General features: G+C 39.4%; 1 protein-coding gene across 3 annotated transcripts in view; it reads left to right on the plus strand.

Annotated features, from left to right (window-relative positions):
- NTRK3 (neurotrophic receptor tyrosine kinase 3) overlaps nucleotides 1-25,731 on the plus strand; it is a 460,883-nt gene extending 435,152 nt beyond the window's left edge. For all 3 annotated transcript variants that reach the window (XM_087704304.1, XM_087704303.1, XM_087704306.1), the window contains 2 exons: nucleotides 21,541-21,699; nucleotides 25,418-25,731. In XM_087704304.1, coding sequence (XP_087560430.1) covers nucleotides 21,541-21,699; nucleotides 25,418-25,603 — 345 coding nt within the window. In that variant the 3' untranslated portion in view covers nucleotides 25,604-25,731. The remainder of the gene's footprint in view (nucleotides 1-21,540; nucleotides 21,700-25,417) is intronic.
- The last annotated feature ends 439 nt before the right edge of the window (nucleotides 25,732-26,170 follow it).

The following is a 26,170-nucleotide window of genomic DNA, read 5'->3' on the forward strand; positions in this document are numbered from 1 at the left end:
CTTAAAATGGCTTCTACTCTACTGCCATAAAATGGCTTATACTGCACATGGTAATGGCTTCACAGTACTCCACAAAGGGGCTCCCTCTGGTAGGGGGGGGGGAATCCAACATTAAAAATTACATTCGTTCCAGACATTTTCAACAAACTCAGGACTTTTCCTGTCTAATACAGGATGAAGACAAATAAATACCCAGGCAATGCCCGATTATCAGCTAGTTATTTTTTTAAAACAGGGATATTATCCAAAACCCATTTTTCAAAAATCTCCTTGAATTAGAATTTTACATGAACGAGATTATTTTGCTATTCATGTAAGATTACCCACTTGTATTGTGGGAGTGTTGTTTGTGCGCTTGCTAATATTCTGGTACTTATAGATTTTGTATTTCGGATATCTTGGTTAAATAATGATGCTGTTGTCAGCAGTAGCACCCTACACAAGTGCCTGAAATAACAGAGTACTTTCAAATTGCAAGAATAACGCAAGGGCCATTTAATTTTTACTACTCTTCCCTGCACACTTTCTGGATGTTAAGGCCATAGAGAGTGTGCAGGGAAGAGTAGCAAAGACGGTAAGAGGGCTGGAAGTTAAATCACATGATGAACAGTTGAGGGAGCTAAGTATGTCTAGATACCTATCAAAGAGAAGGATTAGGGGAGATGTGATAACTGTCTTCTAATATTTGAGGGGTTGTCATAGAGAAGAGGGAGTTGACTTGTTCTTCAAAACACCAGAAGATAGGACAAGATCCAACCTAGAATGACGGTGAAAACTCCTTTACAGTGAGAACAATTAATCAGTGGGATTGTTTCTCTCCTGAAGTTGTAGATGCTCCATCACTGGAGGTCTTCAAAAATACACTGGGCAACCATTAGACTGGAATGTTATAGGGTCTCATGCCTTGAGCAGGGTATTGGACCTCTGAGGTCCCTTCCAGCCAGAAGTGGGCTGAGGAGGGTTCAAAAGGGTTCGAGAGAACGTCTAGCTAAGATTCTGTCCAGTTTGGAGAACCCCAAATTCCATTCTTGGCTGGCACCTCCCCTCCCACCCTGCCCCACCCATCCCGCCCCTCCCCTCCCCTCCCATGGCCCATTTTGTATGTGGGTAAAGTGCAGGGAATGCCCAGAGGCTCAGGGAGGGCAAAAAAAACAACCCTACCAGAAGTTTGGGAAGGCCAGAAACGGGGCCAGAGGCCTCTGCAGCCTGGGGAGGCTGTTTTCACCCTCCTGGAGGCTCGAGGAAAACCTCTGGAGCCTGGGGAGAGCAAAAACACCCCCCCTCACATCATGATGCAGGATGCTGACTAAGCCACATCCACCAGAGCCATGCTCACCCAGCTACTGGGCAGAGAATCCCTTGCTAAAATTTTTGAAGCTCACCCCTGCTTCCAGCCCTATGATTCTATGTTCTAACTTTCCAATGAAATATTCATATTTGGGTACCCTCAAGAAAAAGGACCTTTCCAGAATACTCATGCTTTGGGTAACCCATAGGAAGATTTCAGAAGTGAGCTACAGTATTTATCTACATAGACATATCTAAGCCATTCCATGTAGAACATAATTGTCTGTAGCCATAATTCAGTACTGTTACGCTCTATGTATAAGTGTCCAGACCCACATGACTACCTGCCTTTTAAAGCAGGACATTAGATGAAATGAACCTTGAACAAATCCATCAAAGAAGATATTTATGATCCTGTTTTGTCATTCTGAATTGGTCATTGCTTTTAAGCTTTAACATTATATGACCCTGTAGGTGTGAATTACGGTATTTTTCAGAGTATAAGACACACCCTTTTCCCTCAAAAAAGAGGCTGAAAATCTGGGTGCATCATATACACTGAACACAACATTTTTTGCCTCCCCAAATCTCGCCCCCTTCACCAAAATGGCCATGCATAATCTTTAGGAAACATGCTGGGTTTTTTTGCTCAATTTTGCCCCCACAACCCCCAGGACCACTCTATAAGCCTCCTAAAGGCTATGCATTCCCCTTTTTGATAAAAAACAGGCTTGTTTTCATGAAAAAATGAGCCACTTTTTGCTTCTTGGGGGGGGGAGCATTCCCCTGGAACACTGTACAAGCTTCCTAAAAGCTATTCATGCCCTTTTTTTAAAAAACGGGCTCATTTTCATGAAAAACAGGCCATTTTGGGGAGATCTGCTGATTGCATAAACTTTTTTTTTAACTTGCCTCTTCAAAATCTTGGTGTGTCTTATACTCTGGTGCATCTTTTACTCCAAAAATATGATACATAGTCTTCAGGACTTACAAAGACCAAGTTAATACAGCAGTACATTTCCAAGGCTGTTGCTTCTTTGGGGTTTTCCAGTTCTTCTGTTGACTCCTAATCCATGCTTTTTGCATCTGAAAGAAAAGAGATTTCAACACAATTAAGTCCAATAACATTTGAATATTATGGTAATGAATGCCAAGGCAGAACCTCTTTTATGTAGCATCCAGAGGGCTTTATGCTTCTCTCTGGGTGTCTATGTGCATTGAATGGAGAATTTGTTTAATTCAGTATCATACTAATCTCATTTAGAAATTGGTTGACAATAGTATTGTCCAGAATCAGTTTGGGAGAAAGTCAGTGAATGTTAAGAAGAGTAAAATTGTAGCTGAAAAAAGGCAATGAGATCAACAGTAAGGCAACAGCATTCATTTTGTGTCTTCTAAAGGGTGATGCTAGCAATTTGTGGTACAATATAGGGTGCATTTATTTTGCATTTTATTTAATTACTGATCCTCCAAGCTTCTAAGGTGTAACTATTTGAGACAGGTAAGTGAGAAAGAAATGAATGTTGAGATTGATAGATCTATGGAGATGTGGTAAAGGCATTGATAGCTTCTTAAGAATATACATTTCTATGCAATTATTGTTAGAAATTCTGTATATAGTCACCACAGAATAAACTGTAAATATGGCTGCAATTCCTTCCTTCCTTCCTTCCTCCCTCCCTCCCTCCCTCCCTCCGGTATGATGAAGATATTAATTATCCACCAAGTTATAAGTTATGACTGACATTGGATGTAGAAGGCAATCCTTAAGTGTGGATCTGTTGTAGAGCTGAAGTGATTTATTTTGGCCTCTTTTGAGCTTCACCTCTAGCAATAACCCCTTCCAGTGTACATCTCTTCATTTGCATAGGTAATTGGCAGCTTCTTAATTACTCATTAAGATTACTCAGAACTGTAGAATAAAAGCAACCTAACAGGGGAAAGAGACAGAAAAGAAAATAATGATGTGTGTAATGATGTAAATCTTGTAATTTAGCTCAGTTTCAGCCTTGTGGACTGTAATACAAGAACAATACAACTGAACCAAAAAAAGTTCTGGTTTTTGTTGTTTGTTTTATTTTGTCTTTTAGGAAATGCAGGCCTTAGTTTTATGTTTAGAATAATTCACAATATCTCTACTTTCCGCTTGCATGCATGGCATTCTTCCTCTTAATTATTGCATAGTTTCTGCTGATTTTGTTATCTGCTTGGTTTATGGCCATTCAGCCACTTAATATATCTATCTATTATCTATCTGGATCAATGCTGTTTCCCAGTTGTATTGCATTTTCCTTAAACACAGAGCAACACACAATTTCAACCTGTACTATTAATTTTTACCTCCTTCCTGAAATCTATGAGCTTGTGACATGTTATCATAAGTTTTAAATACACCCAGAGAGGAATTCTAGTTATTTACTGATCCTGTGACCAGATCTTGTTTTTCATTCTCCGCTCCTCTCTACAACAGCTTGCTTCTATTCATTTTACTCAAGCCAAATAAGACATCAAGAGAACTCCTCCTGTTGAGCTTTTGCAATAGGTGTGTAATAAGATGTGGATGGATAATGTTCCCATTAATGAATTGGGGGGATTTATTTTTAGTTCACAAATTTGGCCAAGAATTTTAAAAGATGATTTGCACCGACTGTTGATTTTAATACAGGCTAGCATCGTTTTCAAAGAACTATTGACTTGATCTCCCACCCATGGTGCTTCTTGTACTTATATACCAGGGGTAAAATGCTCCTGGTTTGGCCAGGTTCGGTCGAACTGGCAGGGACGATTGGCATCAGTTCTCCAAATCAGTAGCAAAAATCCCCATGCCCGCTTGGTTGCCATGTCACCACTCACCCCTTCCGACTGCTCGACCTGCCCACACAATCCGAACATTTCTTCCTCTGTTCATATCAGAGTTGCTGCAGCCTGTCCCTTTAAGGTAGACCTAGGGAGGGAGGGGGGCAGGGGGGGACCATAAAGGAACAGCAGGTCTGCTGTGGATGGACGCATACACACATTTTTTTCCTACCGGGTTCTGTGGGTGTGGCTTGGTGGTAGTGGGGGCATGTGACTGAGTGGGTGTGGCCATGAATGGCTACACCCACTCAGTCACAGGAACCCATCACCAAGCCACGGCCACAGAACCCGATAGTAAAAAAAAATGAATGTTACCAGTTATATACCGCTTTATAGTTCTTTACAGCCCTCTCTAAGTGGTTTACAAAGACAGCCTCTTGCCCCCAACAATATGAGTGTCAGGCCTGGAAGACATCTTTTGCATTGGGCCTTCTGGCCTGCCACATTTACTGCTGTGGGAAAATGACGGGGGAGATTATATGGAGTATGGGAGATATATAGTCAAAATAACATTCCTTTCTCAGAGAGTCAAGGATGTCTTGCCCTGCACCGGGAAGGCATCTCCAGTTGGGATGGTGACTGATTGGGCCATGTGATGGACATGGGGGTGCTGGGCAGAGACTTGGACTTTTATTTGGGTGGGGAAAACCTGGAAGCTTTCAGATTCAGGTTTTCCAAGATGTGCCAATATGACACCACTAATAAAATGGAACTTTGAGGAACTTCAAGCCTCGGAGTCTTCTTTCGTTGGGGGTGTTACTGGGAACCCTGACATTGGGCCCTCATTTTACTGACTTCGGAATGAGGGAAGGCTGAGTCAACCTGAGACAGTCAGAATCAAACTGCTGGCAGTTAGCAGAATTAGCCTGCAATATTGCATTCTAACTATTGTGGCACTATGGCTGTTAAATTACTAGTATCTTAGATGAAGAACAATTATCCAAGGAAATTCAAGGCCTAGTTTCTTTAGTTTCGTAGTTTACTTTATTTTCATTGCACCTTGTACAAAGAAATTAAATGCCATCATTAAGGAAGGAAGGAAAGACAGAAGCGTCAGTAATGTCTTTCAACAAATTTCTGCTGCAAACTTCCTTGGCTGTGTTTTATGCTGAGAATATAGTTGTGCAACTGAGTATCAGTTTGTCAGATATGAGAATAAATAATCTCTTTGAAATGCTTCCTTGAAGTGAAGCTTTTGTCTATATCCAGTAGAATATATCATAGTTTAAGCAATGTGTCCCTTCAAAGTGCCCCCTAAAGGTACATGGCATCTTGGCTTTAACAGGTAAGAATGGCAACAGTCTTTCATTTTGCTGATCAAAATGGCTCCAGAAAATGCATAGAAGCTGTTTCTATCCCCTTAACAAGTCACTTCACTGCATGATGACTTGACATGCTTCTAAGTGGCAAAGCAATTGATTAAGAAGAATGGACCACAATCTGTGGAAGCTTATCTTTTAAAACCAGCAAATTTATATTTACTATAAAGTGGAACCATGATAGACCAGAACTAATATTCAACTTTGCATTCCCATTTTTTATTCCTAGCTTATATCAGCCACTGCTACTGCAAGAACCTGAAATTCCTACCTCCACCTACCTTTCCTTCCTTCCTTCCTTCCTTCCTTCTTTCCTTCCTTCCTTCCTTCCTTCCTTCCTTCCTTCCTTCCCTCCCTTCTCTCTTTCTTTTTCTCTCTTCTTTCTGACTTTTTTCTTCTTTTCTTCCTTCCTTCCTTTTTCTTTCTTTCTGTCTCTTTCTTTTTCTTTCATTCTTTTTCTCTTTCTTTTTCTTTCTTCTTTCTTTCCTTCTTTTTCTTTCTTCTTTCTTTCCTTCTTTTTCTTTCCTTCTTTCTTTCTCTTTCTTTCTCTTTCTTTCTTTCTTTCTTTCTTTCTTTCTTTCTTTCTTTCTTTCTTCTTTCTTTATTTTTCTTTCTTCTTTCTTTCTCTCCCTCTAAAAAAAGGCCTCCAGATTGATTGATTGACTAGTGCAAATGCTCAGCTTCCATGTATCAGAAATACATAATGATTCTCTCCAGAGCCAAGGACATGAAATGTAAATTGGCTCTATAGAAGAGGGGAAAATAAAGGCACTTCTTTCCCAAGACTTGCTTAACTCTGCAGTTTTCTTCCAGAGCCCTTGGCATACACATTTTCTCTAGTCACTGGAGATTGGTGCTCAGTGGGTTAGGCCATTTCTGCAAGGATCCTAATGGACTGTGAAAGAGCGCTGGGCAGGTGAATAAACCGGGCTTAATATGCAAGCCTTTTTGATTTTTGTTGGACTGGCCTCTCCATTTTTCAAACCTGAGGTTCTATAGCAGAGCAGAGCAAAGATAAGGAAATTCTAATTTAAATTTAACCATTGGCATGAACTTATGAGATGGATTTTGACTAATATTTTTTGTCGCGTTCTCCCCCATCCACATTGTTTGAGATAATATATTTTGGTCCAACATCTTGAGGAGGATCTTTGTTCCTCTTGACTGATTGACAGTGGATGAGCTGCATAGGCTCATGGCATTGTTGCCAGTTTTCAGAAAGAAATATCTCTGAAAACAGTGTGGACTGTGAATTTTTTTTTAATGTGTCTAAGGTGTGTTTCACTCACAATCATTCCACAAGTCTCATTTTCCTCATCTGTGAAACACAAGGACCTACAATTACAAAAGGCTCACAACCTAGCCTTCGGGATTGGGCGGCATATAAATTTTAATAATAATAATAACCTTCTTTTCTTTTTAACAATCAGACCCACTTTCTGCTTCGTCATGAGAATGGTTGAACCTTGCCTACAATATTTTATGCCGGGCAACAAATTGATATGCAATTTCTTTTTTTAAATACCTGTTATGAAATGCATGATTGAGCAAATGAATGAATGAACAAATGAATGAGCAGATGAATGCATGAAAAAATGAATGAATAACTACTTTTTGCGTAGAAGGAATTATTACAATAGCATTTAGACTTATATACCACTTTATAGTGCTTTGAAGCCCTCTGTAAACAGAGTCAGCTTATTGCCCCCAACAATCTGGGTCCTCATTTTACCCACCTTGGAAGGATGGAAGGCTGAGTCAACCTTGAGCCTGGAGAGATTTGTACTGCCAAATTGCAGTCATCCAGTAGTCAGCAGAAGTAGCCTGCAGTACTGCACTCTAACCACTGCGCCACCAAAGCTCAGTGAATTAAATCAGAATTAAATCCTTCCTAAAACTTTTGACCATTTTATACTATTTTGTTGTTGTTGTTGTTTCTATGGCATTTGTTTAATTAATTTATATTGTTATTTGCTTCACAGCTGTGACTCTGGTACAAACATAGGATTTAATCTGGGTCAGTCACTGGGACCAGAGGTTTAGTCTTCTGAGTTTTAGACTCATACTGGAGACAATTTTCAGGGAACTTCCCTCTAATGGAATGTGTGCTTTGGGCTATTCTATGCTTAGTATTTATGTGGTGCCTAGTTGTGTGTGGCTTTTTATTTGTTGATTGGGGTGTTGATGGCTGAGTTGTTTCTTAATAGCAAGTTGTTTCCTTGTGCTGCAAAGTCCTTGGCTCCTAATTATCTAATAAGCTAGTGGTAAATTAGCTGTCCTGTTAACTGACAAGGGGCCTATTTCCCATGCTTCAATCATTTCCCTGGCTGTTTTTGTACATGCTCGGCCAACAATGTTAGTAGCTGCAAAAATGGATGTCCGTCCTTGTCCATTGTAATGTGAACAGCACAGATGGGGTGAAACCAAACAAACATACACACATAAGAAAAATAAAAAAATGTAACAGCATTCAAAAATAAACCCCATCAGAGAAAAAGGCAAACCGATAGTGAAGGTCTCACTTATTTCCAATTATATGTTCATTTCTTTTCTCTTCTGGGGTTGGGAGCTTGCTTCTAGCATATTTTCTTTCTTCAGCCTTTCCAAAAGACTAAGTTGTCCAGTTTCTTTCCCGTTTAGAAATTAGATTTTATGTTTTACATTGTTCCAGATGGATGTGCTTTACACTGCTTTTCAAATATGCTTTCTTCTAATATTTCTTTCTTTACTGGTTCTGGCACGCTATCTTATGCCTGACATTTACTACTCAGCTTTTTTGTCTTCTAGTGTTATATTAATATCATGAAAAGATTACAGGTTTCTGTTTTATCTGTCAGATTAGTTCTTCTCCTGTAATTCTACATTATTTAATTTAAATGTTCTCTTTGTGAATCTTTTTTCCTTTTAATGGTCTGTAAAGCAATAGACCGCAGTAATCCTACATAAATCTAGGAGTAGGTCTCGCTGATCTGTGTGGGACTGATATATGAATAAGGATATTAAAGTTAGGCTGTCATCTTATTATCTGAAGCTGTTATGGTTCTCCCCTAGAGCCATGATGGCGAACCTATGCTAGGTGTGCCAGAGGTGGTGTGCAAAGCTCTCTCTGTGAGCATGTAGAATAGAATAGAATAGAATAGAATTTTATTATTTGTATGCCGCCCTTCTCCGGGAGGACTCAGGGCGGCGAACAATTCAAAGGGGAAAAAATGGGAACATAAAAACCAATACAAATAGTAAAAATAAGCAACAGTCACACAACCATACATGTCGAGAGGGGAGGGAACTCGTCACCCCCAGGCCTGCTGGCAAAGCCAGGTTTTGATGGCTTTTCGGAAGGCCTGGAGAGAGGTGAGGGTCCGAATCCCTGCAGGGAGTTCATTCCAGAGGGCCGGAGCTGCCACAGAGAAGGCCCTCCCCCGGGTAATAGCCAGATGGCATTGGCTGGTAGATGGCACCCGGAGGAGGCCAACCCTGTGAGATCTAATGGGTCTGTGGGAGGTAATTGGCAGCAGGCGGTTGTCAGCTGCTCTTCTGGTTTCCAGTGTGCACATGTGGTCTTAGCGGGCACTGGAGCACCAGAAAACAGCCTGAAAAATCCCAAAAAATGATAATAAAAGCAGGCAGTTTTCTGGACCTTTTTCCGGGCCAAAATGGCTGGAAAATGGCCTACAAAACAGCAAAAAATGCCCAAAAAATAGGCATGCATGCGCTGGCCAGCTGGTCTTTGAGTTTCCGATTCTCCAGCGTGCACACATGGACATGTGTTCCGGTTTGGGCACCACATCACTACCCTATAGTATGTCACATTTCTTCCATATCTGGAAGTGAATCCTACTGAATTATATAGCAATTTCGTAGGCATGAATAGCATTGAAAATTGCAATCAGGAATAAAAATTTTTGGGGGGGAGTAAGCTTCCTTAAGGTCAATTGGATTTTTAAAAACAACACTGATATAAATAGGACATTTCTTTTAGTAAATATCATTTCAGTCTCCCTGTTCATGCTATCTTTTCATCTACGTTTATGCTGTATTGCACTGAAGGAAAATGAATCCTTCTCACTTCTAAATTGTAGTATCTCAGCATAGAGCATACTTTTTGAATAAGATAGTGAAATATTCATTCTGTGAATTTCATAGAATAGAAAAGAATAGAATAGAATAGAGCAGAACAGAATGGAACAGAATAGAATTCTTTATTGGCCAAGTGTGATTGGACACACAAGGAATGTGTCTGCTCTCAGTGTATATACAAAGAAAAGGTACATGAATCATAAGGTGCAACACTTAATGAGAGTCATAGGGTACAAATAAGCAATCAGATCATACTAGGAAACAATCACTATAAAGCGTAAGGATGCAAGCAACAACGTTATAGTCATGCAGTCATAAGTCGGAGGAGATGGGTGATAGGAACGATGAGAAGACTAATAGTAATAGTAATGCAGCCTTAGTGAATGGTTTAACAGTGGTGAGGGAATTATTTGTTTAGAAGAGTGATGGCGTTCAGGAAAAAAAAACTCTTCTTGTGTCTAGTTGTCTTGGTGTGTAGTGCCCTATAGTGTCATTTTGATGGTAGAAGTTGAAACAATTTATGTCCAGGAGGTGAGGGGTCTGTAAATATTTTCACAGCCCTCTTTTTGACTCATGCAGTGTACAGGTCCTCAATGGAAAGCAGGTTGGTAGTAATGGTTTTTTCTGCAGTTCTAACTATCCTCTGAAGTCTGTGTCTGTCTTGTTGGGTTGCAGAACCGAACCAGACAGTTATAGAGGTGCAGATGTTCAGATCTTACATTTAAGCTCTAATACATCTTACGTCTTACATGCCTTACCTTTAAGCTCTAATAAGGTCTACCTAATGATCTTATTAGGTAGTTTTATTTCATTTTCTCATACCAGTTGTTTTGTAAGGACTTTTTTTCAAAAGAAGAAAGAAACAGTGAAACATTGGCAGGATGTGGTGCTTTTTTCATTTATTTAATCACTAATTGAGTAAGGAGTGTTTATGAATGTGTCAGGTCTACCTTTTTCTACTTTTTGTCTAACTTTTTCAACTCTCTGTAATACAGCCTCCATCTCGAATTCTGATGAGTTTCCTAATCTTTGACCTCCATTTATGTTTATGTTCATTGAACCATGTTAATCTTCATTAACCTTAAATGAGTTGAAGCAATACATTTACTGTAACACAACCAAAACCTGCCATCTCTGGATGGTCTGTGAAGGTGCCACTTTTTCCATCTTTTCTAAGATGTTGAATCAAGTTGATTTATAAACTGAAGACCAACTGGAGGACATTGGTCAGCAAGAGGTCTCTGAATAAAAAGTTGATTGTGTTGGGTTAGAATTATTGAGCAAACATCTTCCTACTTTGATTTGACAGGTTTAATTATTTACTTATTTAGTAATTTATAAAGGTGCCAAACTCTACCATGACGCAATAAAAAGTGTTCATTATATATGTAGAGATATAACTCAGCTGATCAAATGATCAGAATGGAATATGTGTGGTGTGTCTCCTGTGTCACAACTCTTGTTGGACCACTGTCTTCCTACATACATACATACATACATACATACATACATACATACATACATACATACACACACACACACACACACACACACACACACACACACACATACACATAGACATACACATATATTGTACATATACATACACATACAGATATACATATACTGTACATATACTGTACATACACACACACACAGACACAGACACACACAGACACACAGACACACAGACACACAGACACACAGACACAGCTCTCCAAGCCAGATAAGGTCTGTGACTGTAAATCCTCCCTCGGAAGACTTTGTTGGATGTGAATGAGCAAAAATTCACAGTCAATTAATAAAAGGGTTTTTTGTCAGGACAAGGAGTTTGTTTGATGCTCTTGGGAAGCCTAGGTTAGAACAACATAAGAGGGGGTTGGAATCAGAAATCATTTGCGAAACTGTGCAGTAGTTGAAGAATCAGAGCATCCTAGCAATGTAGAAAGAAATCATATTCCTTTTCTGCCAGTTCTCATACAGTCTGAAGACAAAAAATGTGATTGAAATTATCATGGGTGACTTTGATGCATGAGAGTATTTCACTGTTCAACTCTCTCCAATCGTCTGCAGCCACCCTGGCTTGCCAAACTTCCATTCAATCCCAAGGGTTGATTATTATCAATATAATTGATAATACTTATTATCAATAATATACTTGATAATAATAATTATAATCAATAATAATTATGTTATATTATAATACTGGTAATTGTTCCAGTCAATATGAGCAGAGTTAGCCTGCAGTACTACATTCTAACCACTATAACCCCACAGCTCTATTATTATTATTATTATTATTATTATTATTATTATTATTATTATTATTATTATTATTATTATTATTATTATTATTATTATTATTATTATACAATTGTATCACAGCGGCCAGTTGTTTCGCCGGATTTGGCATTGGTTACTAGTCGGGCCCCACCCAGGGGCCTAGGACGTCGTAACGTATTTTTGTAATATGCGTGCAGATCCAAGCAGTGCGGCTTTTTGCATTTGACTGATGGTGATTTTGTCAATTTTTAACTGTTTTAAATGTAATTCCAGTGCTTTTGGAATAGCACCCAGTGTGCCAATTACCACTGGAATTACCACTGCTGGTTTGTGCCATAGTCGTTGAATTTCGATTTTTAAGTCCTGGTATCTTGCGATTTTTTCATGTTCCTTCTCGGCGACCCTGCTATCACCTGGTATTGCAATGTCTATGATTGTGACCTTATTTTTCTCAACCAGTGTGATGTCTGGTGTATTATGCGCCAGTATTTTGTCGGTTTGTATACGGAAATCCCACAAGATCTTGACCATCTGATTTTCTGTGACTTTTTCAGGCTGATGTTCCCACCACTTTGTTGCTGTTTTAATATTATAATTTTTGCACAAATTCCAATGGATCATTTGTGCTACTGAATTGTGCCGCAATTTATAATCAGTCTGCGCGATTTTTTTTACAGCAGCTGAGTATGTGATCAACAGTTTCGTCAGCTTCTTTGCAAAGTCTGCATTTGGTATCATCAGAGGATTTTTCGATTTTGGCCTTAATGGCATTTGTGCGGATAGCTTGTTCTTGCGCAGCCAGGATTAGTGACTCTGTTTCTTTCTTTAATGTACCTGTTTTTAACCATAACCAAGTTTGTTCACTGTCCACTTTATCTTTTATTTTTTCCAGAAATTGACCATGCAGTGCTTTGTTCTGCCAACTCTCCATTCTTGATTTTATCACATCTTTTCTGTATTCTTGTTTTGTCTGTTGGGCCTTCAGTAGATTTTTGTTCTTTACTTCGATTAATAGATGTTCTTGACTTTCTTTTAAATAATCAGCCAGTGCATGTTTTTCTTCTTCAACTGTTTGCTTCACTTGTAATAATCCTCTGCCACCTGATTTTCGGGGCAGATACAGTCTATCAGTATCACCACGTGGATGTAAACTGTAGTGCATTGTCATTAGCTTCCTGGTTTTTCGGTCCAAAAGGTCCAAATCAGCTTGTGTCCAGTTAACTATGCCAGCTGTGTATCTTATAACTGGTATTGCCCAGGTATTTATGGCTTTGATTGTATTTCCACCATTCAATTTAGATTTCAAAATTTTCCTAACTCTGTTGGTGTACTCTCGTCTGACAATAGTTTTTACTTCTCCATGCTTGATGTTATCCAACTGCAGAATGCCTAAGTATTTGTAGGCTTCATTTTCTTTGCATTTAATTAGTTGGCCATTGGGCATTTCAACTCCCTCAGATGCAGTGATTTTGCCCCTTTTTATGGATACAGTGGCGCATTTTTCCATGCCAAACTGCATTGAAATATCGGTGCTGAATACTCGGACTGTATTTGTCAATGATTGGATTTCTATTTCTGACTTTCCATAGAGTTTCAAATCATCCATATATAGTAAATGCGAAATTTTTTCAGCTTTTTTGGCTGTTTGGTAGCCTAATTTCATTTTTTTTAAGATTACTGATAGTGGGATCATTGCGATGATGAAGAGAAGAGGTGAAAGTGAATCACCCTGGAAAATTCCTCGCTTGATATTAACCATTCCGTAGCTCTCATTCCCTACTGCCAACTCAGTTCTCCATTGTTTCATCGCCTTTTCAGTAAAGGATGTAATATTTTTGCTAATGCCAGTTGTTTCTAAGCATTTTATGATCCAACTATGTGGCAGTGAGTCAAATGCCTTTTTGTAATCAATCCAGACCATATTCAAGTTCGTTTTTCTGTTCTTACAATTTTCTAATATCATTTTATCAATTAGAAGCTGATCTTTTGTGCCCCTGCTCCTTCTTTTGTTGCCTTTTTGCTCTACTGGCAAGATGTTGTTTGTTTCCAAATAATCCATCATGTTATCTGCAATAATGCCTGTGAGTAATTTGAAGGTTGTTGGCAAGCATGTTATTGGTCTATAGTTTTCAGGTGTTGTTCCTATAGTTGGATCTTTCTGAATCAAGTATGTTTTTCCAGTTGTCAACCATTCATCAATTTGGCCCTTTTGTAAAATTTCATTCAGTTGCCTGGCCAATATTGCATGTAAACTGGTCAGATATTTGAGCCAGAAACCATGTAATTGGTCCTTTCCAGGTGATGTCCAATTCTTTACCTTTTTAACTCGATTTTTGATCATCTCAGTTGTTATTTCTAATACTTGCATTTGTTTGTTGCCAATGCTTTTCTCAAAGTCATGTATCCACTTTGCTTCCTTGTTGTAGTCCTTTGCATTTTCCCACAATTCTTTCCAGAATTCAACTGTGGCCTGCTTTTCTGGTTTTTCACTTTTGGTGTCACCATTCACATTAAGACTTTGATAAAAACGCCGTTGGTCTGATCGAAATTGCTGATTTTGTTTATATTGGATGATTCGTGCCTCATATCTTTCAATTTTTCTAGCTGTTGCTGTTATTTGCTGTTTTACAATCTCTACAGCTTCATTGATGTTTCTTGTATCCAATCTATATCTTCTGATTAGCCGATCTATGATTTTGTTGTTTTTAAGTCATTGCTCATGCATGTTCTTTAAGTTACTAGCATCTGCCCTTAATTTTTTGATTTTTTGTTCTAAACGGATTTTTTTGCTTCACTTGTAATAATCCTCTGCCACCTGATTTTCGGGGCAGATATAGTCTATCAGTATCACCACATGGATGTAAACTATAGTGCATTGTCATTAGTTTCCTGGTTTTTCGGTCCAAAATGTCCAGTTAACTATACCAGCTGTGTATCTTATAACTGGTATTGCCCAGGTATTAATGGCCTTGATTGTATTTCCACCATTCAATTTAGATTTCAAAATTTTCCTAACTCTGTTGGTATACTCTCCCCTGACAATAGTTTTTACTTCTCCATGCTTGATGTTATCCAACTGCAGAATGCCTAAATATTTGTAGGCTTCATTTTCATTGCATTTAATTAGTTGGCCATTGGGCATTTCAATTCCTTTACATGTAGTGATTTTGCCCCTTTTTATGGATACAGAGGCACATTTTTCATGCCAAACTGCATTGAAATATCGGTGCTGAATACTCATACTGTGTTTGTCAGTGATTGGATTTCTATTTTTGACTTTCCATAGAGTTTCAAACCATCCATATATAATAAATGAGAATTTTTTTCAGCTTCTTTGGCTGTTTCATTTTTTTTAAGATTATTGATAGTGGGATCATCGCAATGATGAAGAGAAGAGGTGAAAGTGAATCCCCCTGGAAAATTCCTCACTTGGTATTAACCGTTCCGTACTTCTCATTCCCTACTGCCAACTCAGTTCTCCACTGTTTTTATTATTATTAATATTAATAACAATTATTTATTATTATTATTATTATTATTATTATTATTATTATTATTATTATTATTATTATTATTATTATTATTATTATTATTATACAATTGTATCACAGCGGCCAGTTGTTTCGCCGGATTTGGCATTGGTTACTAGTCGGGCCCCACCCAGGGGCCTAGGACGTCGTAACGTATTTTCGTAATATGCGTGCAGATCCAAGCAGTGCGGCTTTTTGCATTTGACTGATGGTGATTTTGTCAATTTTTAACTGTTTTAAATGTAATTCCAGTGCTTTTGGAATAGCACCCAGTGTGCCAATTACCACTGGAATTACCACTGCTGGTTTGTGCCATAGTCGTTGAATTTCGATTTTTAAGTCCTGGTATCTTGCAATTTTTTCATGTTCCTTCTCGGCGACCCTGCTATCACCTGGTATTGCGATGTCTATGATTGTGACCTTATTTTTCTCAACCAGTGTGATGTCTGGTGTATTATGCGCCAGTATTTTGTCGGTTTGTATACGGAAATCCCACAAGATCTTGACCATCTGATTTTCTGTGACTTTTTCAGGCTGATGTTCCCACCAGTTTGTTGCTGTTTTAATATTATAATTTTTGCACAAATTCCAATGGATCATTTGTGCTACTGAATTGTGCCGCAATTTATAATCAGTCTGCGCGATTTTTTTACAGCAGCTGAGTATGTGATCAACAGTTTCATCAGCTTCTTTGCAAAGTCTGCATTTGGCATCATCAGAGGATTTTTCGATTTTGGCCTTAATGGCATTTGTGCGGATAGCTTGTTCTTGCGCAGCCAGGATTAGTGACTCTGTTTCTTTCTTTAATGTACCTGTTTTTAACCATAACCAAGTTTGTTCACTGTCCACTTTATCTTTTATTTTTTCCAGAAATTGACCATGCAGTGCTTTGTTCTGCCAACTCTCCATTCTTGATTTTATCACATCTTTTCTGTATTCTTGTTTTGTCTGTTGGGCCTTCAGTAGATTTTTGTTCTTTACTTCGATTAATAGATGTTCTTGAGTGTCTTTTAAATAATCAGCCAGTGCATGTTTTTCTTCTTCAACTGTTTGCTTCACTTGTAATAATCCTCTGCCACCTGATTTTCGGGGCAGATACAGTCTATCAGTATCACCACGTGGATGTAAACTGTAGTGCATTGTCATTAGTTTCCTGGTTTTTCGGTCCAAAAGGTCCAAATCAGCTTGTGTCCAGTTAACTATGCCAGCTGTGTATCTTATAACTGGTATTGCCCAGGTATTTATGGCTTTGATTGTATTTCCACCATTCAATTTAGATTTCAAAATTTTCCTAACTCTGTTGGTGTACTCTCGTCTGACAATAGTTTTTACTTCTCCATGCTTGATGTTATCCAACTGCAGAATGCCTAAGTATTTGTAGGCTTCATTTTCTTTGCATTTAATTAGTTGGCCATTGGGCATTTCAATTCCCTCAGATGCAGTGATTTTGCCCCTTTTTATGGATACAGTGGCGCATTTTTCCATGCCAAACTGCATTGAAATATCGGTGCTGAATACTCGGACTGTATTTGTCAATGATTGGATTTCTATTTCTGACTTTCCATAGAGTTTCAAATCATCCATATATAGTAAATGCGAAATTTTTTCAGCTTTTTTGGCTGTTTGGTAGCCTAATTTCATTTTTTTTAAGATTACTGATAGTGGGATCATTGCGATGATGAAGAGAAGAGGTGAAAGTGAATCACCCTGGAAAATTCCTCGCTTGATATTAACCATTCCGTAGCTCTCATTCCCTACTGCCAACTCAGTTCTCCATTGTTTCATCGCCTTTTCAGTAAAGGATGTAATATTTTTGCTAATGCCAGTTGTTTCTAAGCATTTTATGATCCAACTATGTGGCAGTGAGTCAAATGCCTTTTTGTAATCAATCCAGACCATATTCAAGTTCGTTTTTCTGTTCTTACAATTTTCTAATATCATTTTATCAATTAGAAGCTGATCTTTTGTGCCCCTGCTCCTTCTTTTGTTGCCTTTTTGCTCTACTGGCAAGATGTTGTTTGTTTCCAAATAATCCATCATGTTATCTGCAATAATGCCTGTGAGTAATTTGAAGGTTGTTGGTAAGCATGTTATTGGTCTATAGTTTTCAGGTGTTGTTCCTTTAGTTGGATCTTTCTGAATCAAGTATGTTTTTCCAGTTGTCAACCATTCATCAATTTGGCCCTTTTGTAAAATTTCATTCAGTTGCCTGGCCAATATTGCATGTAAACTGGTCAGATATTTGAGCCAGAAACCATGTAATTGGTCCTTTCCAGGTGATGTCCAATTCTTTACCTTTTTAACTCGATTTTTGATCATCTCAGTTGTTATTTCTAATACTTGCATTTGTTTGTTGCCAATGCTTTTCTCAAAGTCATGTATCCACTTTGCTTCCTTGTTGTAGTCCTTTGCATTTTCCCACAATTCTTTCCAGAATTCAACTGTGGCCTGCTTTTCTGGTTTTTCACTTTTGGTTTCACCATTCACATTAAGACTTTGATAAAAACGCCGTTGGTCTGATCGAAATTGCTGATTTTGTTTATATTGGATGATTCGTGCCTCATATCTTTCAATTTTTCTAGCTGTTGCTGTTATCTGCTGTTTTACAATCTCTACAGCTTCATTGATGTTTCTTGTATCCAATCTATATCTTCTGATTAGCCGATCTATGATTTTGTTGTTTTTAAGCCGTTGCTCATGCATGTTCTTTAAGTTACTAGCATCTGCCCTTAATTTTTTGATTTTTTGTTCTAGACGGATTTTCCACTTTGGCTTTGATGCTTTTTCTGTTGTGTGACTAGGTACTTTAATTTTAATGCCTAGTTCATTAGTGATTATTACAGCTGCGCTGTACATTAACTGGTTTGTTTCCAAGATGGATCCCGGTTCAATTGTTGAAAACACTGCATTAACCATTTTCATGATAGGGGCCAAAATTTTCTTAGGCACAGTTTTTAGTGATGGTAAACGTTGCCTTTCCTCATTAAGCAGAAAATGCTCCATGATCTTATCCTTCAATTCTTTTTGTTTTTGAGTTAGTTCATCAGTTGGTTCAGTGATAACTGGTTCTAGTGGTGGTGATGTTATTTCCTCCCTGGGAGCTTCTTCTGGGAGTTCTACTATAGTGTCTTTAGTTGTGTCTTGAATATCAGTTATTTCCGCTTGTGATATTGTTTTTTGGGTTTTGCAATTTGCCTGAATTTCCTCATGTTCAACTTCACTAAACACTTTATTCCGTATAATAAATCGCATTTGATCTGCTAGTCGTTGTTCACTAACATTTGAATCTGGATATTGTTGTTTCCATAATTCATACATTCGCTTTAAATATCCTCTTTTTTCTGGCTCTGAGTTGTAGTAACAGGCCATTATGGCACGGTTTTCATCTGCACTATATTTTTGTCGTTTTGTTGGCTGGTCCACTTGTATCCCACTTGTCGACGGATGTCCAGGGACCCCAACATCCGCCGCGGCCCTTGTTAACCCACGTGACGACCGATGCGGTATGGAATTCTTATTCGTTTTTTTCACCATATTGTATGGGTTGGCAGGGGTTTTTTTACGGGACCAGATGCCAACCTGATCCCAACCTTCCTCCTTTCTCATCCGGGCTTGGGACCGGCAACGGCGGAGTTGTTGTTATTATTATTATTATTATTATTATTATTATTATTATTATTATTATTATTATTTAGGAGTTTGATTCCTTCCCTCAAGGTTGACTCAGCAGTACTGCAGGCTACTTCTACTGACTGACGGCTGCCTGCAATTTGGCAGTTCAAATCTCCGTTGGTTGACTCAGCTTTCCATCCTTCTGAGGTCAGTAAAATGAGGACTCAGATTGTTGGGAGCAACAGGATGATACGCTAAATCACTTAGAATGGACTGTAGAAGCCGTATAGCTATAGCAATAGAACTTAGACTTATATACCGCTTCATGGTGCTTTTACCGCCCGCTCTAAGCGGTTTACAGAGTCAGCCTCTTGCCCCCAACAATCTGGGTCCTCATTTTACCCTCCTCAGAAGGATGGAAGGCTGAGTCAACCTTGAGCCTGGTGAGATTTGAACTGCCAAATTGCAGGCAGCTGTCAGTCAGTAGAAGTACCCTGCAGTACTGCACTCTAAACACTGGTTCCCCCATACATGCTTGCTAGTTGTTTCCGGCTCTAGGGGGCAGTGCTCATCTCTGTTTCTAAGTCAAAGAGCCAGCACTGCCAGAAGACGTCTCTGTGTTCATGTGGCTGGCATGACTAAATGCTGAAGGTGCTCGGAACCCTGTTACCTTCCCACCAAAGGTGGTTCCTATTTTCTACTTGCATTTTTACGTGTTTTCAAACTGCTAGGTTGGCAAAAGCTGGGACAAGTAATGGGAGCTCCCACCGTTCCGCGGCACTAGGGATTCGAACCACTTAACTGCTGACATTTCTGATCGACAAGCCCAGTGCCTTAGCCATTGAGCCACTGCATCTCTTCAATCAGCTATGTATAAAATGCCTTTTCAAAGGCATGTTGTGTACATCACTTTCCACCTGCTGTTGGCTGGAAGCCCTGCTCAAAATTTGTGCCTAATGTAAAACTGTCTACCCGAGAGCTGTTCAAATGTTTCCTTCTTGTATACACAGACAGTTCTTAATTAACCAATGCATCAGTTTGTTATAAAACCAGTGTAAAACTCCAAACTTCACCAGCAATGTTGTGTAGGCAGAAGCCAGCCAAGACAGTGAAAAACAGACCTCCTCCCTTTAAAAAAAAATTAGCCACTTAGCCAAGAAACATGAGCTCCTTCACTAAGCCCACGCTACTTTAGACATTTCTGTTTGATTCTGCAATATTCCTTTGAATTACGGCTTGAAATTCAGTAATCTTCCCCCTTCTCCTTATCCTCACCCTTCAATATTCTTGCCTAATGGATCCACCTGGTGCAGAGAAACAACCTAAAGAGAGAAAAACTAGTTGAAAAAAAAATGTTCCCCTTTTCCAAGCGTCCCCCAGGGTTAGGGATTGATGCAGATGTTTCAAGAGCTGTGTAAGCATTGATGCTTCTGAGGCATACATCAAATCTTTAATCTTGCTGGTTATACTGTCATCACTGCACTGCACATAAAAGCCAACACATTTTCTAAAGGCTGCAGCTGCAAGTCGCTCATCCTTTTGGCAAGAGAGCTTCAAATGGGTTGACCCTGCTTTACCCATTTTACTTTTTAAAAAAAGGGAAAAAAAGGAAGAGTAAAAATCAAAATATCTTGGATAGAAATGGATTAGCTAATAGGAAAAAAAATTGCTCTCTGGAGTAAGTTCTATCTGTAGAACCTGCATCAAATGAGACCAACATGACTTAAAAACAATGTGCAACCTATCTTTCTATGTTCAGCTAACATGACTTTCTCATTTGGTGGCACAATGGTTAGAATATGGTACTGCAGACCAATTCTGTTGACTGCCAGGAGTTCCATTCTCCTTGATTCAGGGCTGATTCAGCCTTCCATCCTTCCGAGGTCGATAAAATGAGGACACAGAATGTTGGGGGCAAGATGCTGACTCTGTAAACTGGTTAGAGAGGGCTGTACAACACTGTGAAGAGGTATATAAGTTTAAGTTTTATAGCTTTTGGTGTTTGAGTTAGAGATCCCGGAAAGCTCAGAAAACTTTTTCTGGGCATATTGGTTTTCTACGGGTGCTGGAGATCTCTGGATCAAAATGTCTACTACTGAAATTAGCACTGAAATAATCCCGGTGGCACAGTGGCTCGAGTGCAGTATTTCAGGCAAACTCTGTCCATTGCTTGGAGTTTGTTCCTGATGGGACTCAAGATGGCGCAGTGATTAGAATGCAGTATTACAGGCTATTTCTGCTGACTGATGGCTGCCAGCAGTTCAGCAGTTCAATTCTGACTGGCTCAAGGTTGACTCACTCTTCCATCCTTCCAAGGTTGGTGAAAATGAGGATCCAGATTATTGGGTGCAATCTGCTGATGCTGTAAATCACCCAGACTGTGTTGTCAAGCACTATGAAGTGGTATATAAGTCTAAGTGCTATTACTATTGCTGGTTCCATGTTTGTGATAAGTTAGCATTTCATGGTGGAAGTTCCTGGCTCATGCCAGGTTATCTGGAAAGTGCTGGGATTGTATGCAAGTGGATTCTTTTCCGGATCAACTAAACAGTTTTCCTTTATGTTTGCCAATGCAGGTTGGGGGACACACAATGCTACCAATCCGCTGGATGCCCCCTGAAAGCATTATGTACCGGAAGTTCACCACAGAGAGCGATGTCTGGAGCTTTGGAGTAATTCTCTGGGAGATCTTCACATATGGAAAACAGCCTTGGTTCCAGTTGTCAAATACAGAGGTATCATGCCTAAAGATTTTGACTGAAAGAAACATTAACATGACCAATCCACGCTGTTCCTGTTAGTTGGTCAGCAATCAAAGGAAGTCTGCATTGTCCAATCTGGTTGCAAATGGTTCATTGGGATTTTAGGGGAAGTTGCCATGGTGGTGGTGCCATGGTGGTGGTGCAGTGGTTAGAATGCAGTATTGCAAGCTAATTCTGCCGACTGCCAGCAATTCGATCCTGACAGGGTCAAGGTTGACTTAGCCTTCCATCTTTCCAAGGTGGGCAAAATGAGGATCCAGATTGTTGAGGGCAATCGTCAACTGCTTAAAGAGGGCTGTAAAGTACTGTGAAGCGGTATATAAGTCTAAGTGCTATTGCTGTTGCTTCAATTCTCCCAACTGACTAAATTATTTTGGAAAAAAAGAGAGAAATGGGCATTTTGTTGGAAGAATGTTCTCTATACCTGGGCTCAATTTTTATTTATTTCTTTATTTGTATTCTTTATTATTTTTACAAATAATTCAAGATGGTGAACATATCCAACACACATTCCTCCTACTATTTTCCCCAGGCTAAGAGAGTGTGATGGGCCCAAGGTCATCCCTCTGGTTTTAAATGACTAGGGTGGGCCATGAACTCATAACTCTCTCGCTTTATAGCTGGGTGCCTTACCCTCTAGAACAAACTGGACTTCTTGCATTAAATACATTGTATTTCATGTACTAAATGCATTCAATACATTGCATTAATACAATGCATTAAATACATTGTATTGTATCTAATGGATGGTTCCCTCGATTTTTTTTAGACAGCATCACCATTTAAAATACTACATAAACACACACAAATGTAGAGAATGGTAGAATGCTTATGAATGTGAGGGGAAACAGAATGCAGCCCCAAATTTAAGTATACAGATCTCAAAGAGATTCTGGAAGTATGTCTTTTGATAGAAGTCGACATGTTGAGTTTGTTTGTGCTAATTTCTGAATGGCACAGGAAAGATACAAAAGATTTTAAACCCACAGTCCAAGCCAGATAAGGCACTTAAAATAATATGCTTTTAAAGCAAATAGAAATTCTAGACCTCTGAAGCAAATTAGTTCCTTGCTATGTTTTTGTTCTCCAACATTCCACAAGAATAGAAGCGGATCAGCCTCTTGGGTTGTGCCTAATTTTTTGGGGTGAGGCCAAGGGTTTCAATGAGTAAAAAAAAAAAAGGATTCAACATGTAGGGTTGACACTGAGCATGTGGGAAGGGGCAGGATTCCTTGTTTTCCTTTCTCTATTTTTTTATGTTGCAAAAGAGGCTATTCTTGATTGAGTTAATAATTACATCAAGACTGTTTTATGCTTATATTAGCTGATAACCCAGCACTGCCTGGGTATTTACCTATTCCAACTCTCCTTCCGTGAACGTCACCACAATTTCTAATGTTGGGTTTCCCCCCTTACCAGAGGGAGCCCCCTTGTGGAGTACTGTGAAACTGTTACCATGGCAACTCCACAGCACTGTACAGTAGAAGCTATTTTATGGCAGTATGGTAGAATCCATTTTAAGGCACAACAGGCTGTATCTTAACGGAACACACACCGTGAGGGGTGTTAGTGGTGTCTTACCCCCACAGTATTTGTTTCCAGAGAGTAAGTAATCTGTGTACCAAGTTTGGTTGAAATTGCTCGAGGCATTCCAGATTTATGCTGGAACATACACACACACACAGAGCCATTTTTATGTGCATAGATTGAAAATGCTAGGAAACTGAAGTTCATGGCTTGGTTTAAAGGTTCCAGAAAAGTAATGGTAGCTTTCGACTTATAGAACCCTGGGGTACAAATGGGCAACTTCTGGGTCCGTTACAGTCTATTACATGTCAACCCTGAAGCTGATCTGACCAAAGGCATTTTGACAACTTCTGTGTTGCCACATTGGAGCTGAGGGATAAGGAGGGGGGATTTGAGATAGCTCGGATTGTGTAGCCAAAACAAAATACTTTCTCTTGGGAACCAAAGACATTCTCACACCTGGTCAGAGGAAGGCGGAGTGAGGTCACCAGGCAACCAGACCACACCGTGATTGGACCATGTGTCTAATTGTTTTGAGAAAGTGACACACTTTTACTTGTAATTGAATGAAAACAGTGGGGACCTTCGGAGTCGGTTTTCACCAGATACGTGCCAATATGCTATAACCAATAAAGCTATTCTTTGAGGAATCTATCGGTACCTGTCTTGGAGCTTTGCTTCCTATGGGTCTATTACTTTCTATAGGTCTTACACCCTGACATGGTGATTAACTTCAAATGTTGGGAATTGCCATTCTTTGTTTTAGATTGGAACCAAAAATGAAAACAAGAAAAGACTGTGCTGCTAACAACATGGTTTGAGTTGTGATATTGTGATAGCTTTAATTAAGGTTTATGGGAGAAAGAACAGCTGGAGTGTAAGACATAAAATCTGGTAACACATACTGTACAGAGCCATAATGCTTATTGTTTTCTTTACCAGTGGTAATTGAGACTTAATGTGATACATGGGTTCTTTGAGGTTCCTTGGAATATTCTTGATTTAATTTTTATCCTAGGATGCTAACCAAGGCATGCATGGGTAAAGACAAGAACACAAGGGCAAATAAGCCAGAAATTAGCCCAGAAAGCCTTGATGATTGCTATCTTCTGCAAAAAAATGATTTAAATAAACCATGGCTTCATGTAGAAGCGCTCAGCCTTTTCTCCAAAACCAAAAGGCATTGTGCAATTATGGATTTTCCAATACTGTTCAAGGAATTGATGGTACAGATCATACTTGACAGCTAGAAATGTATTCTTTAGATCCGGGGTCTCCAAACTTGACAATTTTAAGGCTTGTGAACTTCAATTCTGAGAGTTGGAGTCCACAAGTCTTAAAAGTGTTAGATCTGCCAACATTTAAACCCCTACATAGAAATAATCCTTGGCACCATTTGTTGTTGAAAGATATAATTTTATTAGAAGACAAGTGGACCAAAGTGTATTACAAGACACATTAGCAGACAATTGTATTCACAAGTATTAGAAGACAAGAGCACCAAACCCCCTAAGTTCATCTTTTTACTCCCTTAACTGCCTCCCATCGCTGACCCCCCCCTCCCATGACCATTCACGTTCAGCAAGTTGTTTTCAAAATGGTCACTTCAAACTTGGTTGGTATGTAGAGCCGAGGTGGCGCAGTGGTTAGAGTGCAGTACTGCAGGCCACTTCAGCTGACTGCTAGCTGCAGTTCGGCCGTTCAAATCTCACCGGCTCAAGGTTGACTCAGCCTTCCAACCTTCCAAGGTGGGTGAAATGAGGACCCAGACTGTGGGGGCAATATGCTGACTCTGTAAACTGCTTAGAGAGGGCTGAAAGCCCTATGAAGCGGTATATAAGTCTAACTGCTATTGCTATACTTCTCCCAGCCAGGTGATCTTGAAGCATCATCTTGGGGAGATGCAGAGGTTACTTTCGCTTTCCCCAAATGAAATTACCCTTCCTATCCACCATCCCTAAAGTTCATGGCAGACTGTCACTGCATGGTAGGGAAGCACTGAAGCAAGTATAAGGTGGCAGTTGACATTGAAAGTTGCCACGTTCGGACACATCTGTTTAGCTCATGCAGAGGGGGGAAGGAGTTTGGTTTTAAAAAGTAACAGATCAATAAATTTATAAATCAAGCAATGCATACAATTAATCCTCTATGTTTCCTGTTGCAGGTCATTGAGTGCATCACCCAAGGCCGAGTCCTGGAGAGGCCCCGGGTTTGCCCCAAGGAAATGTATGATATCATGCTGGGATGCTGGCAGAGGGAACCTCAGCAGAGGCTGAACATTAAGGAAATCTACAAGCTCCTTCATGCGCTGGGCAAAGCCACTCCAATCTACTTAGACATCCTTGGCTAGCAGCGACCAAGCTTCAAAGCTGTTGCTGTGTCTTTTTTCTCCCCACCCTACCTCTCCCTTGACCTCAAGCCAACATATTCATATAAACTCAAGTGCCTGCTATACATACAACACTGAAACAAACAAAACCGAAAGAGACAAGTTAAAGGGAAAAGTGGAAAGCCTCAATCATATGTAAAGCAGTTGGGGCTATATACAGAAAGAGAAAGAGAGAGAGAGGAAGAGCTTTTGCTCCCGTAGCTGCTGCTATTAAAAATATAACATCCCAGAAGCAGAAGGGAAATGTGGGAGAGATTGAAAGATTTCTACAGTATTAAACATAACACAAGGGGTGAGGGGACAATATTTAACTTAATATGGAACTGCAAATCCTACAGTGTCCTTTAGATTCTGGCTGTTGGGTAGAGTTCAATTCATTTGGAAATATGGAATAACACCAACAAAAGAACAGTTGACGAAAGCATGCCTAATCAGGCACCAAACTGGCAATGGTCCTGTTATTCCAGGGTGATTCTCCCCTGGAGTAGCTTCCTATTAAGAGATCTCATCTACCATCGTAATGCCACC

Source organism: Thamnophis sirtalis, unplaced genomic scaffold (genome assembly GCF_051295495.1).
Source record: "Thamnophis sirtalis isolate CommonGarterSnake01/CBP01778 unplaced genomic scaffold, rThaSir2_p1.2 scaffold_2, whole genome shotgun sequence".
Classification (NCBI taxonomy): domain Eukaryota; kingdom Metazoa; phylum Chordata; class Lepidosauria; order Squamata; family Natricidae; genus Thamnophis; species Thamnophis sirtalis.